This window comes from Mobula hypostoma, chromosome 8 (assembly GCF_963921235.1).
Source record: "Mobula hypostoma chromosome 8, sMobHyp1.1, whole genome shotgun sequence".
NCBI lineage: Eukaryota > Metazoa > Chordata > Chondrichthyes > Myliobatiformes > Myliobatidae > Mobula > Mobula hypostoma.
The window spans coordinates 75,292,469-75,315,039 of NC_086104.1; the positions used below are offsets into that span (position 1 = coordinate 75,292,469).

The following is a 22,571-nucleotide window of genomic DNA, read 5'->3' on the forward strand; positions in this document are numbered from 1 at the left end:
AGCTTGAGTACTTGATAAGTGGTATGAGATTTCATAGGGTCCTAGATGTTTAGTCTGGCTTATTATATTATTGTCACATGTACCAAGATACAATGAAAATCTTGACACACCTACTGTTCACACAGATGAAATCATTACACAATGTATTGAGCTAATATAAGGTAAACAACGCTAATGCAGAACAAAGTCCAACAGCTACTGAAAAAGTTTAAGTTCAAAGTTCAGAGTAAATTTATTATCAAAGTATATATATGGTAATATATACTACCTGGAGATATGTTTTCTTGCAAGCATTTACCAGAAAAAAGAAATGCAGCTATATTTTATTAAAAGCTCTCCCTAAACAAAGACTAACAAACACCAATAGCAAATAAAAATAATACTGAGAACGAGTTGTAAAGGGTACTTGAAAGTGAGTTGTAAAGGGTACTTGAAAGTGAGTCTTTGGTCATCAAATCAGTTCAGAGTATTGGTAAATGAAGTTATCCATGTGCTCAGGAGCCAAATAGTTGTAGGAAAATAACTCTTCCTGAATCTGGTGAGAAGAGATCATGGCCTAGGTGGTGTGGGTCCTTGAGGATGGATATTTCTTCCAGATGTCAACACTCCATGTAAATGTACTCAAAGGTAGGAGGATTTTGTCCGTGATGAACTGAGCTGTATCCACCACTCTCCATTCCTGGGTATTGGTAGTCCCATACCAGGCCATAACAAAACCAGTTGGGATACTGTGCATCTATAGAAGATTGTCAAAGTTTTTTGGTGTCATGCTGAATCTATGCAAACTTAAAAGAAAGTACAAGGAATTTAAAGCTACTGACCTTCTCCATCTCTGCTTCCCCTAATGAGAACAGGCTCATGGACCTCTGACTTCCTTCTCCTGCAGTCAATAACCAGTTCTTTGATTTTGCTGACATTGGGTGAGAGATTGTTGTTAAGGCACAACTCAAACAGATTTTCATATCTCCTATATGCCGATTTGTCACCACCTTTGATTTGGCCAACAACAGTGGTGTTATCAGCAAAGTTAAATATGGCATTGGAGCTGCACTTAGCAATACAGTCATAATTAGAGCAGTGGTTCAAGCACACAGCACCTGCGCTGACGGTGCGTGTGAAGGAGATATTGTTGCCAATCCGTACTAACTGAGGTCTGCCAGTGAGGAAATCAAGGATCCAGTCACACAGAGAGGTACCAGGGCCCAGAAGTTGGAGCTCAGTAATAATTATCAAGGGAATGATAGTGTTGAATGCTGAGCTGCAGTCAATGAAGAGCAACTTTATTATCCAGGTATTTCAGAGCTGAGCGAAGAGCCAATGAAATGGCATCTGCTGTTGACTTGTTGTGACAGTAGGAAAATTGGAGAAGATCCAGGTCACTCCACAGGCATGACCAACCTCTCGATGGATGTAAGTGCTACTGGATGGATATTCATTGAGGTAGGTTACTACGTTCTTATTGGGCATGATTGATGCCTGCTTGAAGCAGATGGGTACTTCAGACTGCTGAAATGAGAGGTTGAAGCAATCTGTAAACACTTCAGCCAGTTGATTAGCACAGGTCTTCAGTACTCAGCCAAATATGTCATCTGGGCCAGATGCCTTCACCCACCTGAAGGATGCTCAGACATTGGCCTCAGAGACAGGAATCACAGGTCGCCAGGGATTGTGGAGGTTTGTGAAGGTGCCTTCACATATAGTCGATCAAAGCAAGCATAAAAAGGCATTGTGCTCATCCGGGAGTGAAGCGTTGTTACCATTTATGTTGCTTGGTTTTGGTTTGTAGGAGGAGATGTCATCCAAGCCCCCCTACCCACGCCACCAATATAGCCCCTAACAGATTGCGGATTTCATGATTCATCCAGCTTCCAGTTGGGCAAAACTGAGATTTTGTGGGGACAGTGCAGTGTAGGTAAATAATAAAGAGCCAGATCATAACAGGGTAGATTGTGAGGTCAAGAGTCCATCTTATCATACAAGAGGCCCTTTCAATATTCTAATAACAGTAGGGTAGAAACTGTCCTTGAACCTGGTGGTTTGAGCATTCAGGCTTGTACAAGTCACTGAAGGGCAACAAGCAAATGTTACAGGCAAATCAAAGGCAAATACCATGTTAGTGTTTATGACAATAACAGAAGTAGGGAGGTCTCACTGCAAATTCTATTGGTCTTGAGAAATCAAACATGAAATACCATGCATCTTCATGACCAAGGACAGATATACTTGCCACAGAGGGAGTGCAGTGGAGATTTACTAATTAGTTCTTGATTGCTTAGTTTAATCAGAGTCCTAGAGTAATACAACACAGAAACAGGCCCATCAGGTCCACACTGACCACAGCATCCTCCTTGTCAGTCCCAGTTGCCAGCTTTCAGCCCATAACTCTCTAAGTCCCTGCCCTCCATGTACTTGTCCAAATACCTCTTGAATGCTGCAATTCTACCTGCCTCAACATCTCCTCAGTTAGTCCATTCCAGAAACTCACTATAAATTTATCTCTCAGTCTCTTTTAAATTTCTACCCTCTTATATCCGTGCCCTCGAATTTTGGACTTCCCAACCCAGGAGAAAAGGCTATCACCGTTCATCTTATCTATACCCCTCATGATTTTATAAACTTCGATAGGGTCATCTCTCATGCTTCTACACTCAAAGGACCAAAGATCTAACATGGTCAACCTCTCCGTACAACTCAGAATCTCTAGTCCAGGCAGCATCCTCAAAGCCTTGACTGATGAAAGCCAGCATGCTAAATGCCTTCATCATTACCCTGTCTCCTTGCGTGGCCACTTTCAGTGAACTCTGCACAAGTACTACCAGGTGCCTCTATTCCACAACACTTATCAGTACTCTATTATTCCCTGTATAAATTCAACCTGGTTTCAACAGCCAAAATGCTTATCTACGTTGAAAACAACTTGCGATTCCTCAGCTCATCTCCTTAATTGATCATTATAACCTGCTTCCCTATCAACAAGACTCTCTAATTTAGGTTTGATACAGAGGAGAGGTCAAATAGATTAAGGACTGCATTCTCTAAGAGTTAAGAATGAGGGATGTACTGAAACCATACTAAATTCTTAAAGTATTTAACAGGTGATAAAGGAAAGATATTTCTCCTAGCTGAGGAGTCCAGGACCAGAAGGAACAATGTCAGAGTAAGGGGTAGACCATTTGGCACTGAGATGAGAAGAAGTGGTGATTCTTTAGAATTCTCCAAACACTAAGGCAAGTTGTTGTGTTCACTCAACATAAAATTCTGGCCATTACAGGAATCAAGGGTAATGGGTATAGTGCTGGAAAGTGGCACTGAGGTGGAAGCTCAGCCATGAATAGCTTCAAGGACCATTGTTCCTGCTCCTATTTCTTAACTTCTTACAATAATAAAACATGTATAACTTATATTTATAATTTATAAACTTATAATTATAACTTAATCAAAATAACCAGAAAAGATTATTTATCTGATGCCCAATCTAATATTTGACACAGTATGACCACTTACAACAGGATAAACACCTTCTCCATGAAATATTCAGAGTGTTGTTTGCTTAAATGTTTTTAAATAAATTCCTGTGGAACCAAGCTTCCATCTGGCTGTCATACACTCTCATCTCTGGCTGTCACAGTTGTCATGAACAAGCTCTGCTTGGATTATCTGAGCTATGTTGGAATTCTGCCCAGACTGATGACAATGAGGAGTTGAAATTTCACTCAATACTCAATGTCATTCAATACTGTATCTCATTAGCAACCAAATGAAAATGCCATTACTCCTAAATGATACATGTGAAAGGATCCAATTTACATTTTGGGCGTCCTTCGACAATTGGTGCCTGGATCAAGTTGTGGTCACTTAATTAATCATTTTCATTAAAAAAAACAAATGTTTTTAAGAAAGTAAATGTCAATATAAGGGAGTAATTTGCTAGTTGCATGTGTAATACGGAATCAGGGTAGTGTAGGTAAAGAGATACATTAATCCAACAGTTTAAGCAAACTAAACTCCTCATCTGCGAGTTGATTTACAATTTTTTTAATACAGTATTTTTACTCTAGTCATTTCTGCACTCAGCTGTTAATGGATTTATTATACTGAGAATCTAGTCAAAAATTAAAGCTTAAAGACAGACAAAAATGACAGTAATACAGGTTTCAGTTAAAAGTCACTTACTTTTCACATCTTCACTCCAAACAGAAATTTCCTTCAAATGTACAACTCCATCATCATAAGAATCTGTAATGGGTTGGAAAAAAATACTGTAATTTACAGAGATTAAATAGACTAAATATTAATGAAGTTCCAAATGGAAGTTTAATTTAGGAGTATTAACTCATTAATAGCAGTTTTCCTAAATGAATAACAATTCACCAATTTTTCTAAAACCTGAGTTTAAGTATTTAGCCAGTACTTGGAATAATCTGGGTGAAAATAACGACATGGCACAGATGTAAATGCTGGTTTAATAAACACAGTTTTGCAGTTGGGGAACACACATAAAAGTTGCTGGTGAACGCAGCAGGCCAGGCAACATCTATTGGAAGAGGTACAGTCAACGTTTCGGGCCGAGACCCTTCATCTGTTGCTTGAAATTCCAGCATCTGCAGATTTCCTCGTGTTTGCAGTTGGGGAAGTCGTTGGTGGGGGAAGGAAGCAGCTGGAATGCATGGAATAAACAACTGCCCCAGTCACATTTATCCTCTGAATGTCTTTGTTCAAATTTGTCCATATGGTCTTCCTTTTGCTTCAATGACCCCGACCTCAAACAAGTCCACTTTGTGAAAGAACTGACAGAAGTAAATTTAGCATTTGCTGTGAAGAAAAGCAACAAGATTGCATGCATCATCCGCTATCCAGAAAGCAATTAAAAAACAAGTCTTTACTACAATGTACCATTCCAAGCCACTTCATAGAAGCATAGTAGATACTTAAGTGAAGAACGAGAAACCAGTAAAGGAATCCAAGTACATCGTTGAAAGAGTGTATATCTACAAGAGTGTGAAAAAGTTGGGCCAGCTGGTGGTGCAATGACATCAGCGCCGGACTATGGAACGGAGGTTCCTGGGTTTGAACACAGTTGGAGCCGCTCCTGAGTATGCTTTCCATCCGTGCCGGGTTGAGTGTTGAGATCGCAACTCGACCTCGTAAAATAAAAGGGAAAAATACTGCAAAATATCTGTGTGAGGATATCTCTCTCTCTCTCTCTCTCTCTCATTCCACACCTTGTACAAGCATGGAAAGTACATCGTCCCGCCAACATCACACACACACGCAGACGCACACGCACGTGCTGTGTCGTAGAAAATTGGCGAAAGATGCCCATCTTCAGTCATTCCATTCCATGGCTTTCATCAGAACTGAAATCATAGTTCTCTTGAAAGATCATCCAAATGAAGCATTAGATCTTATTTCTATCTCCAGAGATGATGTCTGATTTGCTGCACATTTTTGGTAAATTTTGTTCTTACAGCATCTTTTCTTGGCTTCTAAATGAGATACTTTCTCATTATCCAGCAAATTATGCAAAGTTTAGAATATAATCACACATAGTACAACATAGCAAAAGGTTAATCATTAATCTGTATCAAACTTTTCAAACAGTAATATAGCTATTCCCAACTGCCCATTCCTTCCCCACGAATCTGAAATTTTTGCCAACAATATATAATACCCTTTTGTAAGTATTATTGAACATCTATACTCCATCATAATTCATGGAAATAACGCATTTGGCCCCAATTTGTATTGGACTTTAAACTGGAACAATCCAGCTTTCCCAGAGTGTTGCCAAACTTTCTGTATCGATCCCTATTCTCTCTCACTCTCAGAACTGTACAGCACTTGACTTCATCTTCATTTTTGCCAGATATTTAAAACGTAGATATTAATATAATTTACCTTTTTGACATATCTTTGCAGTCTGTGATATTCTAAATTGATTCTTCTTCCTTCGTACTGGCTTCTTATAGCATACACTAAGTGGTCACTTTATTTGGTATAGGAGTGTACCTCATAAAGTTGCCATAGGAGTAGAACCTGGCATGGCTTTCTGCTACTGCTGAAGCCCATTCACTTTAAGGCTCAAACATGTTGTGCATCCAGAGACAATATTTTGCACTCCACTTTTGTAACACATGACTTCAGTTAATGTTATCTTCCTGTAAGTTTGAACCATTTCCTCTGACTTCTCTCATGAACAAGGCATTTTCACCCACAGAACTGGATTCATTGGATGTCTTTTTTTTTTGCTTTTTGCACCATTATCTTTACATTTTAGAAACTGTTGTGCATGAAAATCCCAGGGGATCAGCACTTTCTGAAATACTCAAACCACTCTGTCTGGCACCAACAACCACTCCACAGCCAAAGTCACTTAGATCACATTTCTTCCCCATTCTGATGTTTACTCTGAACAACAACTGAACCTCTTGACCACATCTGCATATACTTATGCACTGAGCTGCTGCCACATGATTAGCTGATTAGATACCTGCATTATAACAAGCAGGAGTACCTAATAAAGTGGCCACTGAGGGTAAATATCATTCAAAGGACTGACCTTTGTGAAATGTAAGGGCAAGTCCTTTTCCATTTTTATAAAGATTTAAGTATACCACGTTCACACCAAAATACTTTTGTTGGACTATAATCATTAATCAGAAACATACCATCTTTGTCCACAGCAAATATTGAATTGACAATATTTTAATATTGTCATTTCCCAATGATGTACCTTAATTTGGTAATTATTGACCAGGGACAACTGTCTGCTCATCTTAGAAAAAAAAATAGGATTGTTTTATATTGGCTTCTAGGTGCAGACAAACCATACTTTAATTGTATCATTTGAAACACACTATATAGAAAGGCAATAGCTTCACACCACACTGGATCAATAATCATAGATTTATTCATTTATCTTTGCAGATGAGTCTATGACCTTCTGACTCAGAAGGGTACTGTCAACTAAGAAACAACTGATAATTGTATATTAAACTAGTTAATTAATTAAGTTGTTCACATTGCACATAATAAATGTGCAATTTAATCTTGGATCTAAAATATAATCTTCTGTAATGAATCATGCCTTTGACTGAAACTACTATTAGAGCAAAGAACAGTTGAAATATTTGTCACATTCTGCATTGTTTGTAAATACTTTCCTCCAGAAGCTTCTTGATTTTTATATTTATTCACAAAAACAGCTCAGTCAAAGGTATCTAGTTTAAGAAACCTGTATCCACACTTAACGAGCACTTCCCTTAATTACAATTACAAAAATGTAGGATTCCCGAGTTTTTTTCAGTAGTTGTTGTCTTGATGCAACTTGAATGCAGCTCACTCCCATTTTTATTTATTTGGTAAAGGTGAAAATGTTAATCTGTATGCAGTTCAACTAATTTCCTCAAGTGCACTTTATATTCTGGTGAAGCACACCAAAAATCCATTAATGCTTCAAATTTTCAGGCCAGCATTACTGCTATTGGAACAATGATCATTGTTGGTAAACATCAGAAAGGATGTACACAATGGTCTCTGAATATTAGTAGGCTCGAGCAGAGGAGGGTGACATTTGACCCCTCAGTTGAAAGGGCAAGCTAATAAAAATCCTTATAATATCACTGCATTATCAGTAAAATCCCTGCGGTTTATTTAGTTTTCTTCAGAAAGTATAGCTTTCACCTTTCAATTAGCTGATGCATTGCAGATTACACCAATATAACTCACTTTGCCTCTACTTCACAGTCCATTGCCTTACACCTGCATCTGCTGGTTAACAACGCTCTGCTACTGTGAGCAGTTTCTGCTCATTTCCTCTCTCAGTAAATCTGAAAACTGCCACAAAATCTCCTTTGAATTTATCTTGCAATTCTCAGATCGTCTCCAAATAACATAATCCCATATATTCCAATGATCCACATTTTCACATATGCAATTCCAACATATTAATATTCCAGTAAATTTCTTTTTCATTGAACATTGAAGCCTCGCAGGTATTTTCAGAAGGTTTGCCATTTATATCTACTGCTGTAACCAAATTATATTGATGTACCCAAGGGCTACGACATAGTTACTTTTCAAAACAAAACACATCACTTTAAAATATTTGAATTGTTAAACTTGACCAACTCCAAATCAAATGGACCAAATGTAGAACTACGTGCAAAACTGTGTAATATAATTAGTTCATTGTCACATACCAAGATACTGTGGGAAAACTGTTTTGTATGCCAACCACACATATAATCTCACAACATCAGTATACAGTGGTAGGTAGTAAAAGGGAAAAGCAAGGAATAAGCGAATGCAGAAAATAATGCAATGGAGAAAGTACAGTGCAGGTAGACAATAAGGTACAAGGCCAAGATGAGGTAGATTGAGGAGTCATGAAGCGTCCACTTTATCATACAAGGAGTATGATCAATCAACTTGTATGAGTGAATTAGAAGCCTGGTGGTGCATACTTTCAGGCTTTTGCACCTTCTGCCTAAAATGCAAAATAATTTTGTCCTTTTAAATTCCTCCTCTGCCCCATTTCTTGGAAATTAGCTGCACCAAAGAAAACAAGGGTGCCAAGTGTTCTGTCAGCCGAGAATACTTTTACTGTACAAGGCTCTTACTCAGAATATGCTTTGGTTTCTCTTGACAGCCACTTTTACCCTCAGTAAAGCAGTGACAACTATTCATCCAAGCCATTGAATCCACCTTATATTCAATTATATTCACTTGGTCTGTGCATACAGGCTGTGTGGTGAAAAAAGCACAGCAGTGCCTCTTTCACCTCAGATGTTTGAAGGGGTTTGGCATGACTGTCCAGATCCTGAGGACTTTCTACAGGGGTGCAATTAAGAGTGTCCTGACTGGCTGTATCACTACCTGCTACAGGAATTGTAATTCCCTCAATCGCAGGACCTTGCAGAGAGTGGTGCAGACAATCCAGCACATCTATGAATGTGAACTTTCCACGATCTAGGACATTTACAGCGACAGGTGCATAAAAAGGGTTGAAAAGATCATTGGGGACCTGAGTCACCCTAACCACAAACTGTTCCAGCTGCTACCATCTGGGAAATGGTACCACAGCATGAAAGCCAGGACCAACAGGCTCCAGGACAGCTTCTTCCACCAGGCCTTCAGACTGATCAATTCACGCCGACACAATTGTATTTCTAGGCTATATTGACTGTTCAGTTGTACATACTATTTATTACAAATTACTATAATTAGCACATTGCACATTCAGACAGAGCCATAACATAAAGCTTTTTACTCCTCATGTATGGGAAAGATGTAAGAAATAAAGTCAATTCAACTCAGTTCAATTATAGCTATTTTTTTTCCATAGACCCATTTGTAATTTTCAACAATTCTGGATAAATAAAAACCCAACAATCTTAGTTTTTGCAAGGAGGTGCAGTTCTTTCACCTATTGTATGAAGAAATGTGTTCCAACATCTCTTGTAAAGCTTTGCACTAATTTCAAGCTCCAATTCTGAACTCAGCCACGGGCGAAAAATAGCTCAGATTGGTCATCAATTAGATTGTGGACTAAATTTACGTTCAGGATATCAGCTATCGTCTATGTAGCCTGCTCTTGTCACTTAATCCTTTTGACCCTGGCAAAGTTGCTGTTAAGGTTAATTTGAAATACACTTTCATGTTTTTAAAATATTCATTAATCATTGCCAAAATCTGATCAACATGGTTGCTGGATTTCAGCAGGTTACTGATCATTCGATTCCCACTCCATGAATTACCCGTATGCCTGGACTGTAAGGACAGAATGGATATAGTTCATAGAATCAAATCAAATGATACAGCACAGCTGGAGATTATTTGGCACAGTAGTATTTTTCTTCCTTCCTTCTTTGTATTAGTTATTATTGAATGTGCTAGACTATCTCAGGTAGTCATTTCCAAATTACAAAACAATCTGGGGATGGGGGGAGGTGGGGTTGCAGAGAATAGAAAATGTACCTTAACTGGTAACATTTATATTACCTTACATGTTTCCACTTAAAAGTCACACAATTACAAAACACAAAAGGCAATTTGGTCCACTGGACCCATTCCTGAAATAAACATTCAATTCATTCAGTAGCCCTTCCTTGGACTCATTGAACTGTAATTGTTTCCGTTTCGAGAGTTGCTCCAAAATCTACTTCCACCTTTCTCTCAGGAAATTCCATTTCAGATCATAATGCTTAAAAACCTCTTTACACAGGTAGAGGGACCTAAAGTTTACTTCCAGAGGAGATTCTGTCCTTACTCTTGTGCAACAGGTGCTTTCGACAGAGAACTGCAAGGAGAGCAAGAAAACTGTTCATAACACCAGGGCACAGGGAGCCATTCAAATAGAGCAAATAATCATTGGGACTCAACCTGAAATGTCAGCTTATTCCCCTACATCAGGGGTTCCAACCTGGGGTCCACAGAACCCTTGTTTAATGGCAGTGGCCCATAGCATTAACAAGTTTGGGAACCCCTGCCCTACATAGATCTGCCTGACTTACTCAGTTCCTCCAGGAGTTTGTGTGTATTGCAAGGGTAATATTCTCCAGATTATTACCTGGGCCACATGCATCTGGGCAAAGTCTAAATAGGTTTGGAGTAATCACTGTGTGGCTCAAAGCACATTGTGGTAAAAATGGGCTCCGATACATGGGTCTCTTGCAGCTGTTCCATTGGAATAGCTTCATCTAATTTGTGCAGGGTGTCTCAGTGGATCACCTAAAAACTTTGTTGCCAGATCTTGAAACTAAATAGGATGTTTAACAATCAAGAAGAAATTTGTGTATATTTACAAAATACAATTAAGTTGGTCAGTAAAACTATTGAAAGTCTTTTCTTTGTACTTTTGTCAGTTAAATAAAGGTTCATGTGAATTAACATATCACAGATTTTTGTTTTTATTGCATTTTGGAAAATATCCTAACTTTTCTGGAAATGGGGTTTGTATGCACAAGTCCTTCGGATGGATTTTGGAAAGGGTTTGACATTGCATTACAAGACAAGTGAGACAGGGCAACCTGCCCAATTCCAAACTTGATGGGGAAGTTACTGTTTCCCAACCACTGACTTGGACTGAACTATAGACGTCTGTGTAGAGCAGTTGAATCCAATTCCTGGTTCCCTCCCTAAACACAAAAGATTCTACAGATGGTGGAGATCCAGAGTAACACATACAAAATGCTGGGTGAGCTCAGCAGATCAGGCAGCATCTATGGAGAGGAATAAAGACCTGACACTTTGGGCTGAGGCTCTTCATCAAAATTCACTCCCCAAAGCTCATTTTAGAGAGAAAACAACCATCACGTACGTGTGTGGTATCCTGTCGAAAGCTTTCTCCTGGTCCAAGCAGACCAGGTTGGCGTCCACACCCATCCAGCATATAGGCAATGATATCCCTGAGGAGTACAAGGGTGCCAAAGATCTTGCTACCTGGTACAAATTAAGTTTTGGACAGATGCATCACCTGTACAAGAGCAGACTTGACACTGCTGGTGATGGCCTTAGAAAGGATCTTGTAATCTAAATTCAACAGTGCAATGGGTCTCCAATTCTCAATGTCATCTCTCTCCTCCTTCTACATGTAGATGGGAGCAATATCATAGGCACCGAAATACTGCAAGCTTGAAGCATAGCATTGTATACTGTATTTCCAGCAGGTCTGGGCCCATCCAGTGCCACAGAGCTGAGTATAACCTTGGCAAGCTGTCACTTCCTGGAGTTGCATTCGAGTCAAAGGAACAGATGGAGCCAGTCAGTTCATCCAGGTTCAATGGCTGGCCTGGACTCTCCAGCTCCTTGTTGTCTAACTGCTCTGTGATAGAGCTGCTCTCACAGGATGTTCTCTGTGGCCTTTTAGTTGTAGCAGACGAGCAATCTACAAGTGATCAATATGTCCCTCTGTGGAGGATACTACTGAGCTGTTCTCTTCTTTAAGCTGTGGATCACAGAGCTCATTACCCCACAAACCTTTTGGAAGAAAATTGAGCATGTCTCACCCTGTTCCACAGTGCAGACCCTGGACTGGAAGATGGTCTTTGAATATTAGGAGGCAAACAGATGGGCTTGCCATCCTTTCACCCCTCATTGTTCCTCTCTCACATCCAGCCCCCACAACTGCACTAAGAGAAATTACTGCAACTCCATATTACTGCAAAGATCTACTCATAACACCTGCCACAAGGCAAAGCCCACCAACCACCTCTCTGCCTTGGGTGATTGAATAGCTACCTCCACGCAGTAGAATTGCCAGGCCGAAAGCATGACAGTTATTACCCCCCGACCACACAGCCAAGCCATGGTACCATCATCGCAATCACCTCTGATAGTTTTGGAGGTTCAGTTGCCCGCACTCCTGTAAATCACATCAGCCTTGACACTGGCAAGGCATCGAAAGGCATCGACACACAACAGTGCTCTTTGCACCGTGCACGTGTAAGGATGCCGGTTTTAGTTCCATGAATGAGTTCTGGAATCACAGTTCTCATCATACCCATAGCCTTGATAAACTGCCTCATTGTTTGTGGGCTCAGGTCCTCTCCCAGGTGTGGCGATGCTGGTGTGTCTGGGGAGAGGCTGGATTGTGCTCCTGCTCCGATGTCTTGCTCTTGTCGCCCACAGCCTCCACATCTGGGGTTCATTGGAGTTAACTGCTCCTGTTCTGCTCCCAGTCTCCCAGTACAATTCCTGGTCTCCCAGAACTAGTACATATTAGATTGGCTGCTCCAGTTCTCCTGGATCTGGGGGCTGCTGGCCTTGGGCCCCAGGACTGTGAGCTACTGACAGAATCTCTATATTTGCCTGATGGCTCCCTTCCACTGTCCCCTCTGGCTTGGTGCTTCCTCTGTCTGCATCGTTGGCTTCTTACATTTGCTTCATACGAGGACGAGGAGAGGTTGCTTGCGTCTGTCTACTGCACTGCCCTTTCTTCCCATTAGTTTTACTCTCAGCAATCTTTTGTCACTTGAATGCTGTCCTCTGAGACTTCTTCCTTTTCTCCACCCGTCATTCTTCTTTTGTCCCTCTTCTCCACCCCACCTCCTCCCCCATTGACCCCTCCTCATCTTGTGGAGGGCCTAGGTTTTTTTGGCTGGAGGAGGGAGCTTGAGACATTCAGCCTTCACTCAGACCCAGTCTCTGATTCAGTCTTAGCAGCAGCCTTTGTACTTGTAGTGGGGATTTCAGTGACTCTCTGGGTGTTATTGGAGACAGCTCGTAACCTGAAGCCATGATGCTTGCTTTCAGCCGCACCAAAAATAAAATTAAAACCTTTCTGGCACAGATTTATTCCTTACAGTTATAAAACTGTTGCTTAACAGCAACCATAAGTACTAGGGAAGGACTAAATTCGTCATAAGACCATAAGATATCGGAGCAGAATTAGGCGATTTGGCCCATCAAGTCTGGCCCATCATCATGACTGATCCATTTACCCTCTCAGCCCCAATCTTCTGCTATCTCCCCGCATCCCTTCATGCCCTAACTAATCAGGAATTTATTGTAGGTTTTCACAAATAGACATAAAATACCTCACATCGATTTAAGAAAAACCTTAACAACTCATTTATTGAACTCCAAAATACTGAACACAAAGCACGGTAAAAGAACTTTATGTAATTACGTAATCACATCAGACCCACCTCTTAAAGTGAACCACAACTCAATGTTGGCGGTTGTGAATTCTGCACGTTTCTATCAATTACATTACCCTACAGTCCCTGCATTCTCCCCACCCCACCAGAATTCACTAAAGCTAGCATTGTGAGCCTGTCCAGAGTTGGACAAGCTGCCCAGCTTGGTCCGATGTTCCATGGGTAAAGGAACAGCCAATGCCTCTGAGTTATCCAAAGGCATGTTGCCACACTCATGGTCATGTCGTGACATAAGCAGCATGGTAGCAGAATTCTCCAAAAACTTGGCAGGCTGGTTTAAGGCAATCTACCAAAACATATTCAGGTTAACTCTTCTCATCTATAATAAAAGGTCTTTTCTCTCCATTCCAAAGCTCAGAACAGGCCAATGTAAGGGGGCCCAAGAGTAAGTTGGTGTGCATCAATGCAGACAAAAACAAACGAGACGAATGTAGGTCAACAGGAAGCCAACAGTGTTGTATACCACGATGGGAGGTAGGAATAGGTGCAAAGAAATTGAATTTACTGAGGAGGGTGGAACACTCTTGAGAGGCCGATCAGGTCGTCATGACACCTGGAATTAAATCACCTGGCACTCTTAATAGCTGCTCGTATACCAACTCAGTCATGGATGGCTGCAAGTCCTCTTTTGGAGTTGTTCTGACCCCCTGCAGGACCCACGAGAAATGATCGTGCCAACACTCATCAGACAGGGAAGCCCTCAGAGCAGCCTTTAAGGAGCAGTGAAACTGCTCGCACAGGCCATCGGACTGCAGGTGATACACCATAGTGTGGTGTGGCCTAACATGAGGTTCTGGGCCATTGCAGCCCAGAGGTCTGATATGAATTGGGGACCGCAGCCAAAGGAAATATTAGATGCACTGCCAAACCATGCAGCCCAGGTGCTGAAGAATGCCTGAGCCACGGCCATCATTGATGTTAGAGGGACGACCTCCAGCCATTTGGTGGTAGGACAACCATCGTAAGGAGGTGCGTGAAACTGACCGGGTGGGGAGGGAAAGAGGGTCAACAAGATCCACAACGACATGGTAAACCCATTGCTTAGGGACCTCAAAAGGTGCCAATGGCACTTGGATATGATGGTTAATTTTTGCCTGCCGGCACTCCACATAGACAGCACTCCAATCATGTTCTTTCTAAGGCTGTGCCACACAAAATTTAGTGCAACCAGTTTCTGAGCCCTTCTGGCCCAGATGCACAAGGCCAAGTATGGAGTTTAAAACAGTCTGCCTCCAGTTTGCGGGCACCATGGGGCAAGCACAACCAGTTGAGACATCACATAGAAGAGAAACTCAGCTTCTCCAAACTTAATGTCAACCAACTGCAAGCCCCATGACTACTGTTCGGAAAGCCTGGACCTCTGGGCCAGTAGCTTTGTCAGTTGCCATGCAGGCAGTATCAACTCCTATGTGTATGGTCTCAACAGCCGGTCGTGAGAGGCAATCAGACATGGCATTATTTTTCCCCTTGACATGTTGTCTGTCAGTTATGAACTCAGATATATAGGCCAAGAGGCATTGCCACCATGCAGACCGAGGGTCTGATATTTTGGCCATCGTGTGCACAAGGGGTTTGTGGTCAATGAACGTTGTGAAACGGCAACACTCTAGAAGAAAATGAAAATGGGGAACAGCCAGATAGAGACCAAGAAGCTCATGGTTAAACGTGCTATACTTTCTTTCATGGAGCTGCCAGCTGAAGGTGACAAGCAGCTGCCACACGCCTCTGACCAACTGTTAGTGCACAGCACCCACACCATAGCCTGAAGCGTCAGTAGTAATAGCTATTGGTGCGTAGGGGAGCTGGTGTGTCAGTAAGGTCGCATTAGAAAGAGCTCATTTGGTATCATCAAATGCCCTGGTCAAGTCAGCTGACCAGTCAAACACTTGATTAGGGTATTGCCTTTAAGTGTACTATACAGTGGAAGCACAAGTTCAGCAACTCGCAGAATGAAGCAGTGATAGAAATTCACCATACCTAAAAACTCATGTAGTTGTTTTTTTTTTTAAGTAGTGTGAGTCAGTGGGAAATCCATAACAGTAGCTACATTTGATAGGAAGGGTTTTGCACCTTCTGGGGAGATGCGATGGCTGAAAAATTCAACGGTTGACCACCCAAACTGGCATTTAGCAAGGTTAATTATCAACACTTGTTGGCTTAGGCGCTCAAAAAGTGTGCAGAGATGAGATACGTATTGGGGCTTGGATGCACTGGCAACAAATATGTCAGCCAGGTAAACAATACGAAAATCCAAGTCTTTTAACACAGAGCCATCAGCCATTGGAAAAATCTATGCCACATTTTTCAGCCCAAACAACATGTACCTATAGTGGAGAATGTGGGCTTGGTGAGGTTTGGGAATTTGCCCAGCAGTCAAGTAAACTCACATGTGGTGGTGAATGCACTTGACAGAGTCAGTGTGGAGAACTTACTGGGAGAGCAGGCTAACAACCCAAAGTCCTTGACATCCACAAGCCTGCATTAAGATCAACTAATAGTCCTTGGACTCATAGGAAATCTTCACCAAGCAGAGGTCTAGCTACTTTAGCTAGGACAAAGCCCCATGGGTAACATCGTCCACTGAAGCTAAGTGTCACCCTTCATGTCCCGTAAATTTGGATCCTGCTGCCTTTGGCAGCCTCCAGCAAGGTTTTGTCACTCTTTGCCTTCTCATCAATAGACGATGCTGGCAGCACACTCACTTGAACACCCGTGTCACCCTGAAAGTAATAAAGAAACACTGGCAGCTAGAACCCATTACATTCACAGACCTCTGATGTCCCAATATGCTGGCATCATCGAAGCTACAAGGCAGTTCGCACTTCCTAGCATTCATACTAAAGTGTTTGATAGGTTTCATATTATCCTCCCCGGCATTCTTCTGAATTCCAGTGAGTTGAGGCTCAGAGCCATCAAACACTCCTCATATGACAAGCCTTTCAATCCTGAATCATTTTCATGAACCTCCTTTGAACTCGCTCCAATTTCAGCAACATGTCTGAACAACTGGTGTCCTGTTGCACCCACTTAAACAATAAGCAAATGCTTTAGACCATGAGACCTTAAGACAAAGGAGTAGAATTAGGCTATCTGGTCCATCAAGTCTGCTCCACCATTGAATTATGACTGGTCCTTTTTTCTATCTTCTCCTCCACCCTAGTTCCTGGCCTTCTCCCTGTATCCTTTGATGCCATGTCCAATCAAGAACCTATCAATCTTTGCCTTAAATACACCCAACAACCTGACCTCCACAGCTGCATGTGGCAACAAATTCCACAATTTCACCACCCTTTGGCTAAAGAAATTTCTCCGCATCTCTGTTTTGAAAGGGCACCCCTCTATCCTGAGGCTGTGCTCTCTTGTCCTAGATTCTCTCACCATGGGAAATATCCTTTCCACATCTACTCCATCTAGGCCTTTCAACATTCGAAATGTTTCAATGAGATCCCCCTCATCCTTCTGAATTCCAGCAGGTACAGATCCAGTGCCATCAAACGTTCCTCATATGAAAACCCTTTCATTCCTGGAATCATCCTTGTGAACCTCCTCTGGACCCTCTCCAATGCCAGCACATCCTTTCTAAGATGAGGGGCCCAAAACTGGTCACAATACTCAAGGTGAGGCCTCACCAGTGCCTTATAAAGCCTTAGCATCACATCCTTGCTCTTGTATTCTAGACCTCTTGAAATGAATGAGTGAGTGGCATTTGCCTTCCTCACCACCGACTCAACCTGCAAATTAACCTTCAGGGTTTCTGCACGAGGACTCCCAAGTCCTGCTGCATCTCAAATTCCGGGATTTTCTTCCCATTTAGAAAACAGTCCTCACATTTATTTCTACTACCAAAATACATAACCATGCATTTTCCAACATTGTATTTCATTTGCCACTTTCTTGCTCATTCTCCTAATCCGTCCAAGTCCTTCTGCATCCTACCTGTTTCCTCAACACTACCTGCCCCTCCACCAATCTTCATATCAACTGCAAACTTGGCACAAAAAGAAGTGGTCCCGACACCGACTTCTGCGGAACACCACTAATCACTCGCAACCAACCAGAAAAGGATCCTTTTATTACCACTTGCTGCCTCTTACCAATCAGCCAATGCTCTCACCACATTAGTAACTTTCTTGTAATACCATGGGCTCTTAACTTGGTAAGCAGTCTCATGTGTGGCACCTTGTCAAAGGCCTTCTGAAAGTCCAAATATACAACATCCACTGCATCCCCTTTATCTATCCTACTTGTAATCTCCTCAAAGAATTCCAACAGGTTCATCAGGCAGGATTTTCCCTGAAGCAAACCATGTTGATTTTGTACCATCTTGTCCTGTGTCACCAAGTACTTCACCGCCTTATCCTTAACAATTGACTCTAACATCTTCCCAACCACTGAGGTCGGGCTAACTGGTCTATAATTTCCTTTCTGCTGCCTTCCTCATTTTTTAAAGAGTGGAGTAATGTTTGCAATTTTCGAGTACTCTGGCACCATGCCAGAGTCCAATGACTTTTGAAAGATCATTTTTAACACCACCACAATCTCCAACGCTGCCTCTTTCAGAACCCTAGGGTACAGTTCATCTGGTCTGGGTGACTTATGTACCTTTAGCTCTTTCAAATTTTTGAGCACCATCTCTCTTGTAACAGTAACTAGACCCATTTCTCTTCCTCACACACTACAACATCAGGCATATTGCTGGTGTCTTCCACAGTGAAGACTGATGCAAAATACTCATTTCGTTCATCAGCCATCTCCTTGGCCACCATTATTATTTCTCCTGCCTCATTTTCTAGCGGTCCTATATCCACTCTCATTTCTCTTACTTTTTTAACATACTTGAAAAAACTTTTACTATCCACTTTGATATTATTTGCTAGTTTGCTTTCACATTTCGTCTTTTCCCTTCTAATGAATTTTTTAGTTGCTGTCTGTAGGTTTTTAAAGACTTCCCAATCCTCTATCTTCCCACTAATTTTTGCTTTGTTGTATGCCCTTTCTTTTGCTTTTACAATAGCTTTGATTTCCCTTGTCAGCCATGGTTGTACTATTTAACCATTTGAGTATTTCTTCATTTTTGGAATACATCTGTCCTGCACCTTCCTCATTTCTCCCAGAAACACACGCCTTTGCTGCTCTGCTGACATCCCTGCCAGCAGCTCCTTCCAGTTTACTTTGGCCACCTCCTCTCTCATACCACTGTAATTTCCCTTACTCCACTGAAATACTGTTACATCAGACTTTACTTTCTCCCTAACAAATTTCAAGTTGAACACAATCATATTGTGATCACTGGTTCCTAAGGGTTCTTTTACCTTAAGCTCCCTAATCGCCTCTGGTTCACTACATAACACCCAATCCAGTATAACTGATCCCCTTTTAGGCTCAATGACAAACTGCTCTAAAAAGCTATCTCTTAAGCATTCAAAAAATTTACTCTCTTGAGATCCATTGCCAATCTGATTTTCCCAATCGACATGCATGTTAAAATCTCCCATGACTACCATAACATTGCCCTTTTGACTCGCCTTTTCAATTTCCTGCTGTAACCTGTGGTCCATCTCCCAGCTACTGTTGGGAGGCCTGTATATAACTGCCATCAACGTCCTTTTACCCTTGCAGTTTCTGAATTCAACCCACAATGATTCAACATCACACCACCCTCTCTGCCTACCTTCCTATCCCTCTGATACAACATGTAACACCTTGGACATTCAGCTCCTAACTACAACCATCCTTCAGACATGGTTCAGTGATGGCCACAACATACCTGTCAATCTGTAATATTGCAACAAGATTATCCACCTTATTTCTTATACTACGCGCATTTAGATACAACACCTTAAGTACCATGTTTTCTGTCCTTTATGACTCTGCATCCCTAATGATTTGATACTCAGCCTGTTGGCTGCAACCAAGTCTTATCACCTGCCTGCCCTTCCTGACAATCTGACTGCATGCTATCTTTACTTTTTTTTACCATCCGTCCATTCCTGCGTCCCTTCACTCTGGTTCCCACCCCTCTGCCAAATTAGTTTAAACCCTCACCAACACCTTTAACAAACCTGCCCATGAGAATATTGGTCCCCTCGGGTTCAGGTGCAACCCTTCACTTTTGACCAGGTGATACTTCTCCAAGAAGAGATCCCAATTATCCAAGAACCTGAAGCCCTGCCCACTGCATCAGCTTCTCAGCCACGTATTTATCTGCCAAACCATCCTGCTTCTACCCTCACCGGCACGTGGCATAGATAGCAACCCAGAAATTACTACCTGGGAGGTCCTGCTTCTCAGCTTTCTACCCAGCTCTCTAAATTCTCTCTTCAGGACTCATTGCTGTTCCTTCCTATGTCATTGGTACCAACATGTACCAAGACATCTGGCTGCTCCCCTCCCTCTCCAAAATGTTGTGGATGCGATCTGAGACATCCCTGACCCTGTCTCCTGGCAGGCAACATACCATCCAGGTGTCCCGTTCACATCCACAGAATCCCTTGTCTGTTCCCCTCACTATTGAATCCCCTATCGCTACTGCTCCCCTTCTTCTCTCTCTTTCCCTTCCGCACCACGGACCCATGCTCAGTGCCTGTAACCTGGTCAGTGTGGCATTCTCCCCGGGAGGTCATCCCCACAGAAGTATCCAAAGCAGTATACTTGTTTTTGAGGGGAGTGTCCACAGGGGTGCTCTGCTCTATTTCCATTTCTCCTAACTGTCATCCAGCTGCATGCCTCCTGCAACTTCAGAGTGACTACCTCCCTGTAACTTTGATCAATTTTCTCTTTGCTCTCCCGTACAAGCCGAAGGTCATCCAGTTGCTACTCAAGATCCCCAATACGGTCTTCAAGAAGCTACAGCCGGATGCACTTCACACAAATGTAGCTCCCCAGGAGACTCTGGATCTCCCAGTTCTTGACCAGTCCTTTGAGAGGCTGGTCAAGGACTACATGTGCAGCATGCTACCACCCAAACTGCACCCCCTATAATTCATCTCTCAACATAACCGATTGACAGATGACACAATAGCCACAGCTCTACACACCATTCTTGCACACCTGGAGAAGGATGCTTAGGTGAGAATGCTGTTCTTGGACTACAGTTCAGCATTCAATACTATAATTCCCTCCATGCTTGACAGCATTCAATACCATAATACCCTCCAGACATTGACCTTCACCCTGCCTTGTGCAGCTGGATCCTGGACTTCCTGTCGCCCCTCTGATCCTCAACACAGGAGCCCCCCAGGTCTGTGTCCCAAGCCCCCTCTTTTACTCTCTGTACACCCATGACTGTGTCACCAACAGCTCCAATCTGCTAATTAAATTTGCAGATGATACAACATTGATTGGTCTAATCTCAAATAATAACGAGGCAGCCTACAGAGGAAAAAGTCATTCCCCTGACACAGTGCTGTCAAGAAAACAATCTCTCCCTCAATGTCAGAAAAACAAAGGAGCTTGTTGTGTACTGCAGGAGGAACGGAGACAGGTTCACCCCTATTGACATCAATGGGTCTGGGGTTGAAAAGGTGAACAGCTTTAAGTCCCTCACTGTACACATCACTGAGGACTTCGCTTGGTCTGTACATTCCAGCTGTAGTGAAAATAGCACAACAGCTCCTCTTTCACCTCAGACGGTTGAAGAGGTTCAGCACCAGTCCCCAAATCCTAAGGACCTTCTACAGGGGAACAATTGAAAGCGTCCTGACTGGCTGTATCACTGCCTGGTATGGGAACTGTACTTCCCTCAATCGCAGGACTGTCTATAGAGTGGTACAGACAGCCCAGCGCAGCTATAGATGTGAACTTCCCACTATTCAGGACATTTACAGTGACAGGTGCGTAAAAAGGGCCCAAAGGATCATTGGGGACCCGAGTCACCCCAACCACAAACTGTTCCAGCTGCTACCATCCGGGAAATGGTACCGCAGCATTAAAGCCAGGACCAACAGGCTCCGGAACAGCTTCTTCCACCAGGCCATCGGACTGATTAATTCACGCTGACACAATCATATTTCTAAGCTATATTGACTGTTTTGTATATCTTACTGTACAAACTATTTATTACAAATTACTATAATTTGCACATTGCACATTCAGATGGACATAACAAAGATTTTTACTCCTCATGCACGTGAAAGCTGTAAGAAATAACATCAATTCAATTCATTTCTTACACAAGGGGCCCAAAACTGCTCACAATACTCCAAATTAGGCCCCACCAGCGCTTTATAAAGCCTGAACATTACATCCTTGCTTTTATATTCTAGTCCTCTTGAAATGAATCTAACATCGCATTTGCCTTTCTCCTCACCAACTCAACCTGCAAATTAGCCCTTAGGGAATCCTGCACAAAGGCTTCCATGTCCCTTTGCACCTCGGATTTTTGATTTTCTCTCCTTTTAGAAAATAGGTCACTGCAGGCTACCTGTGGAGAAACGTGACAAATACAGAACAAAATTCATTGAAAGGGTTACACAGCATTAGGAATGCTACATTAACATTTTTCACCTTGTTAATTATCATACAACCCACTATTTGAATCTAGAGAAAATTTTAAAGAATCTCACAGCTGTGCAAGGAGGAAGCCGTTAGCTGAGCAACAATCTGAAACTTGCATAATCTGCTGACAAAAATTTGTTAAGAACAAGATAATATTTGATAGTAACCAACAAAATGTGACTTTTTTTCTAATTTTCTACATTAGTTTTATGCTTTTCTCAAAGATCATCAACAAGAAAAATTAGCTGCAAACTGGCAGAGATGAACCAAAGGCTTGCAACATTAGTTTAAATCTTCCCCTGGTAAATTAGAATGTGGAAATTTGTTGTTTGGTCAAAAGTCTTTGCACAAGTAGAAAAAGAACCAAGGCTGCAGACAAAAAAACATGCAAGCATAAGAATTTTATTTAACTGA

The 22,571-nt window shown here is 42.0% G+C and overlaps 1 protein-coding gene across 2 annotated transcripts in view; it reads right to left on the reverse strand.

Annotated features, from left to right (window-relative positions):
* Positions 1 to 22,571, reverse strand: part of macrod2 (mono-ADP ribosylhydrolase 2) — a 1,240,168-nt gene that overhangs the window by 1,171,241 nt on the left and 46,356 nt on the right. For both annotated transcript variants that reach the window (XM_063056135.1, XM_063056134.1), the window contains exon 2: positions 4,174 to 4,236. In XM_063056135.1, coding sequence (XP_062912205.1) covers positions 4,174 to 4,236 — 63 coding nt within the window. The remainder of the gene's footprint in view (positions 1 to 4,173; positions 4,237 to 22,571) is intronic.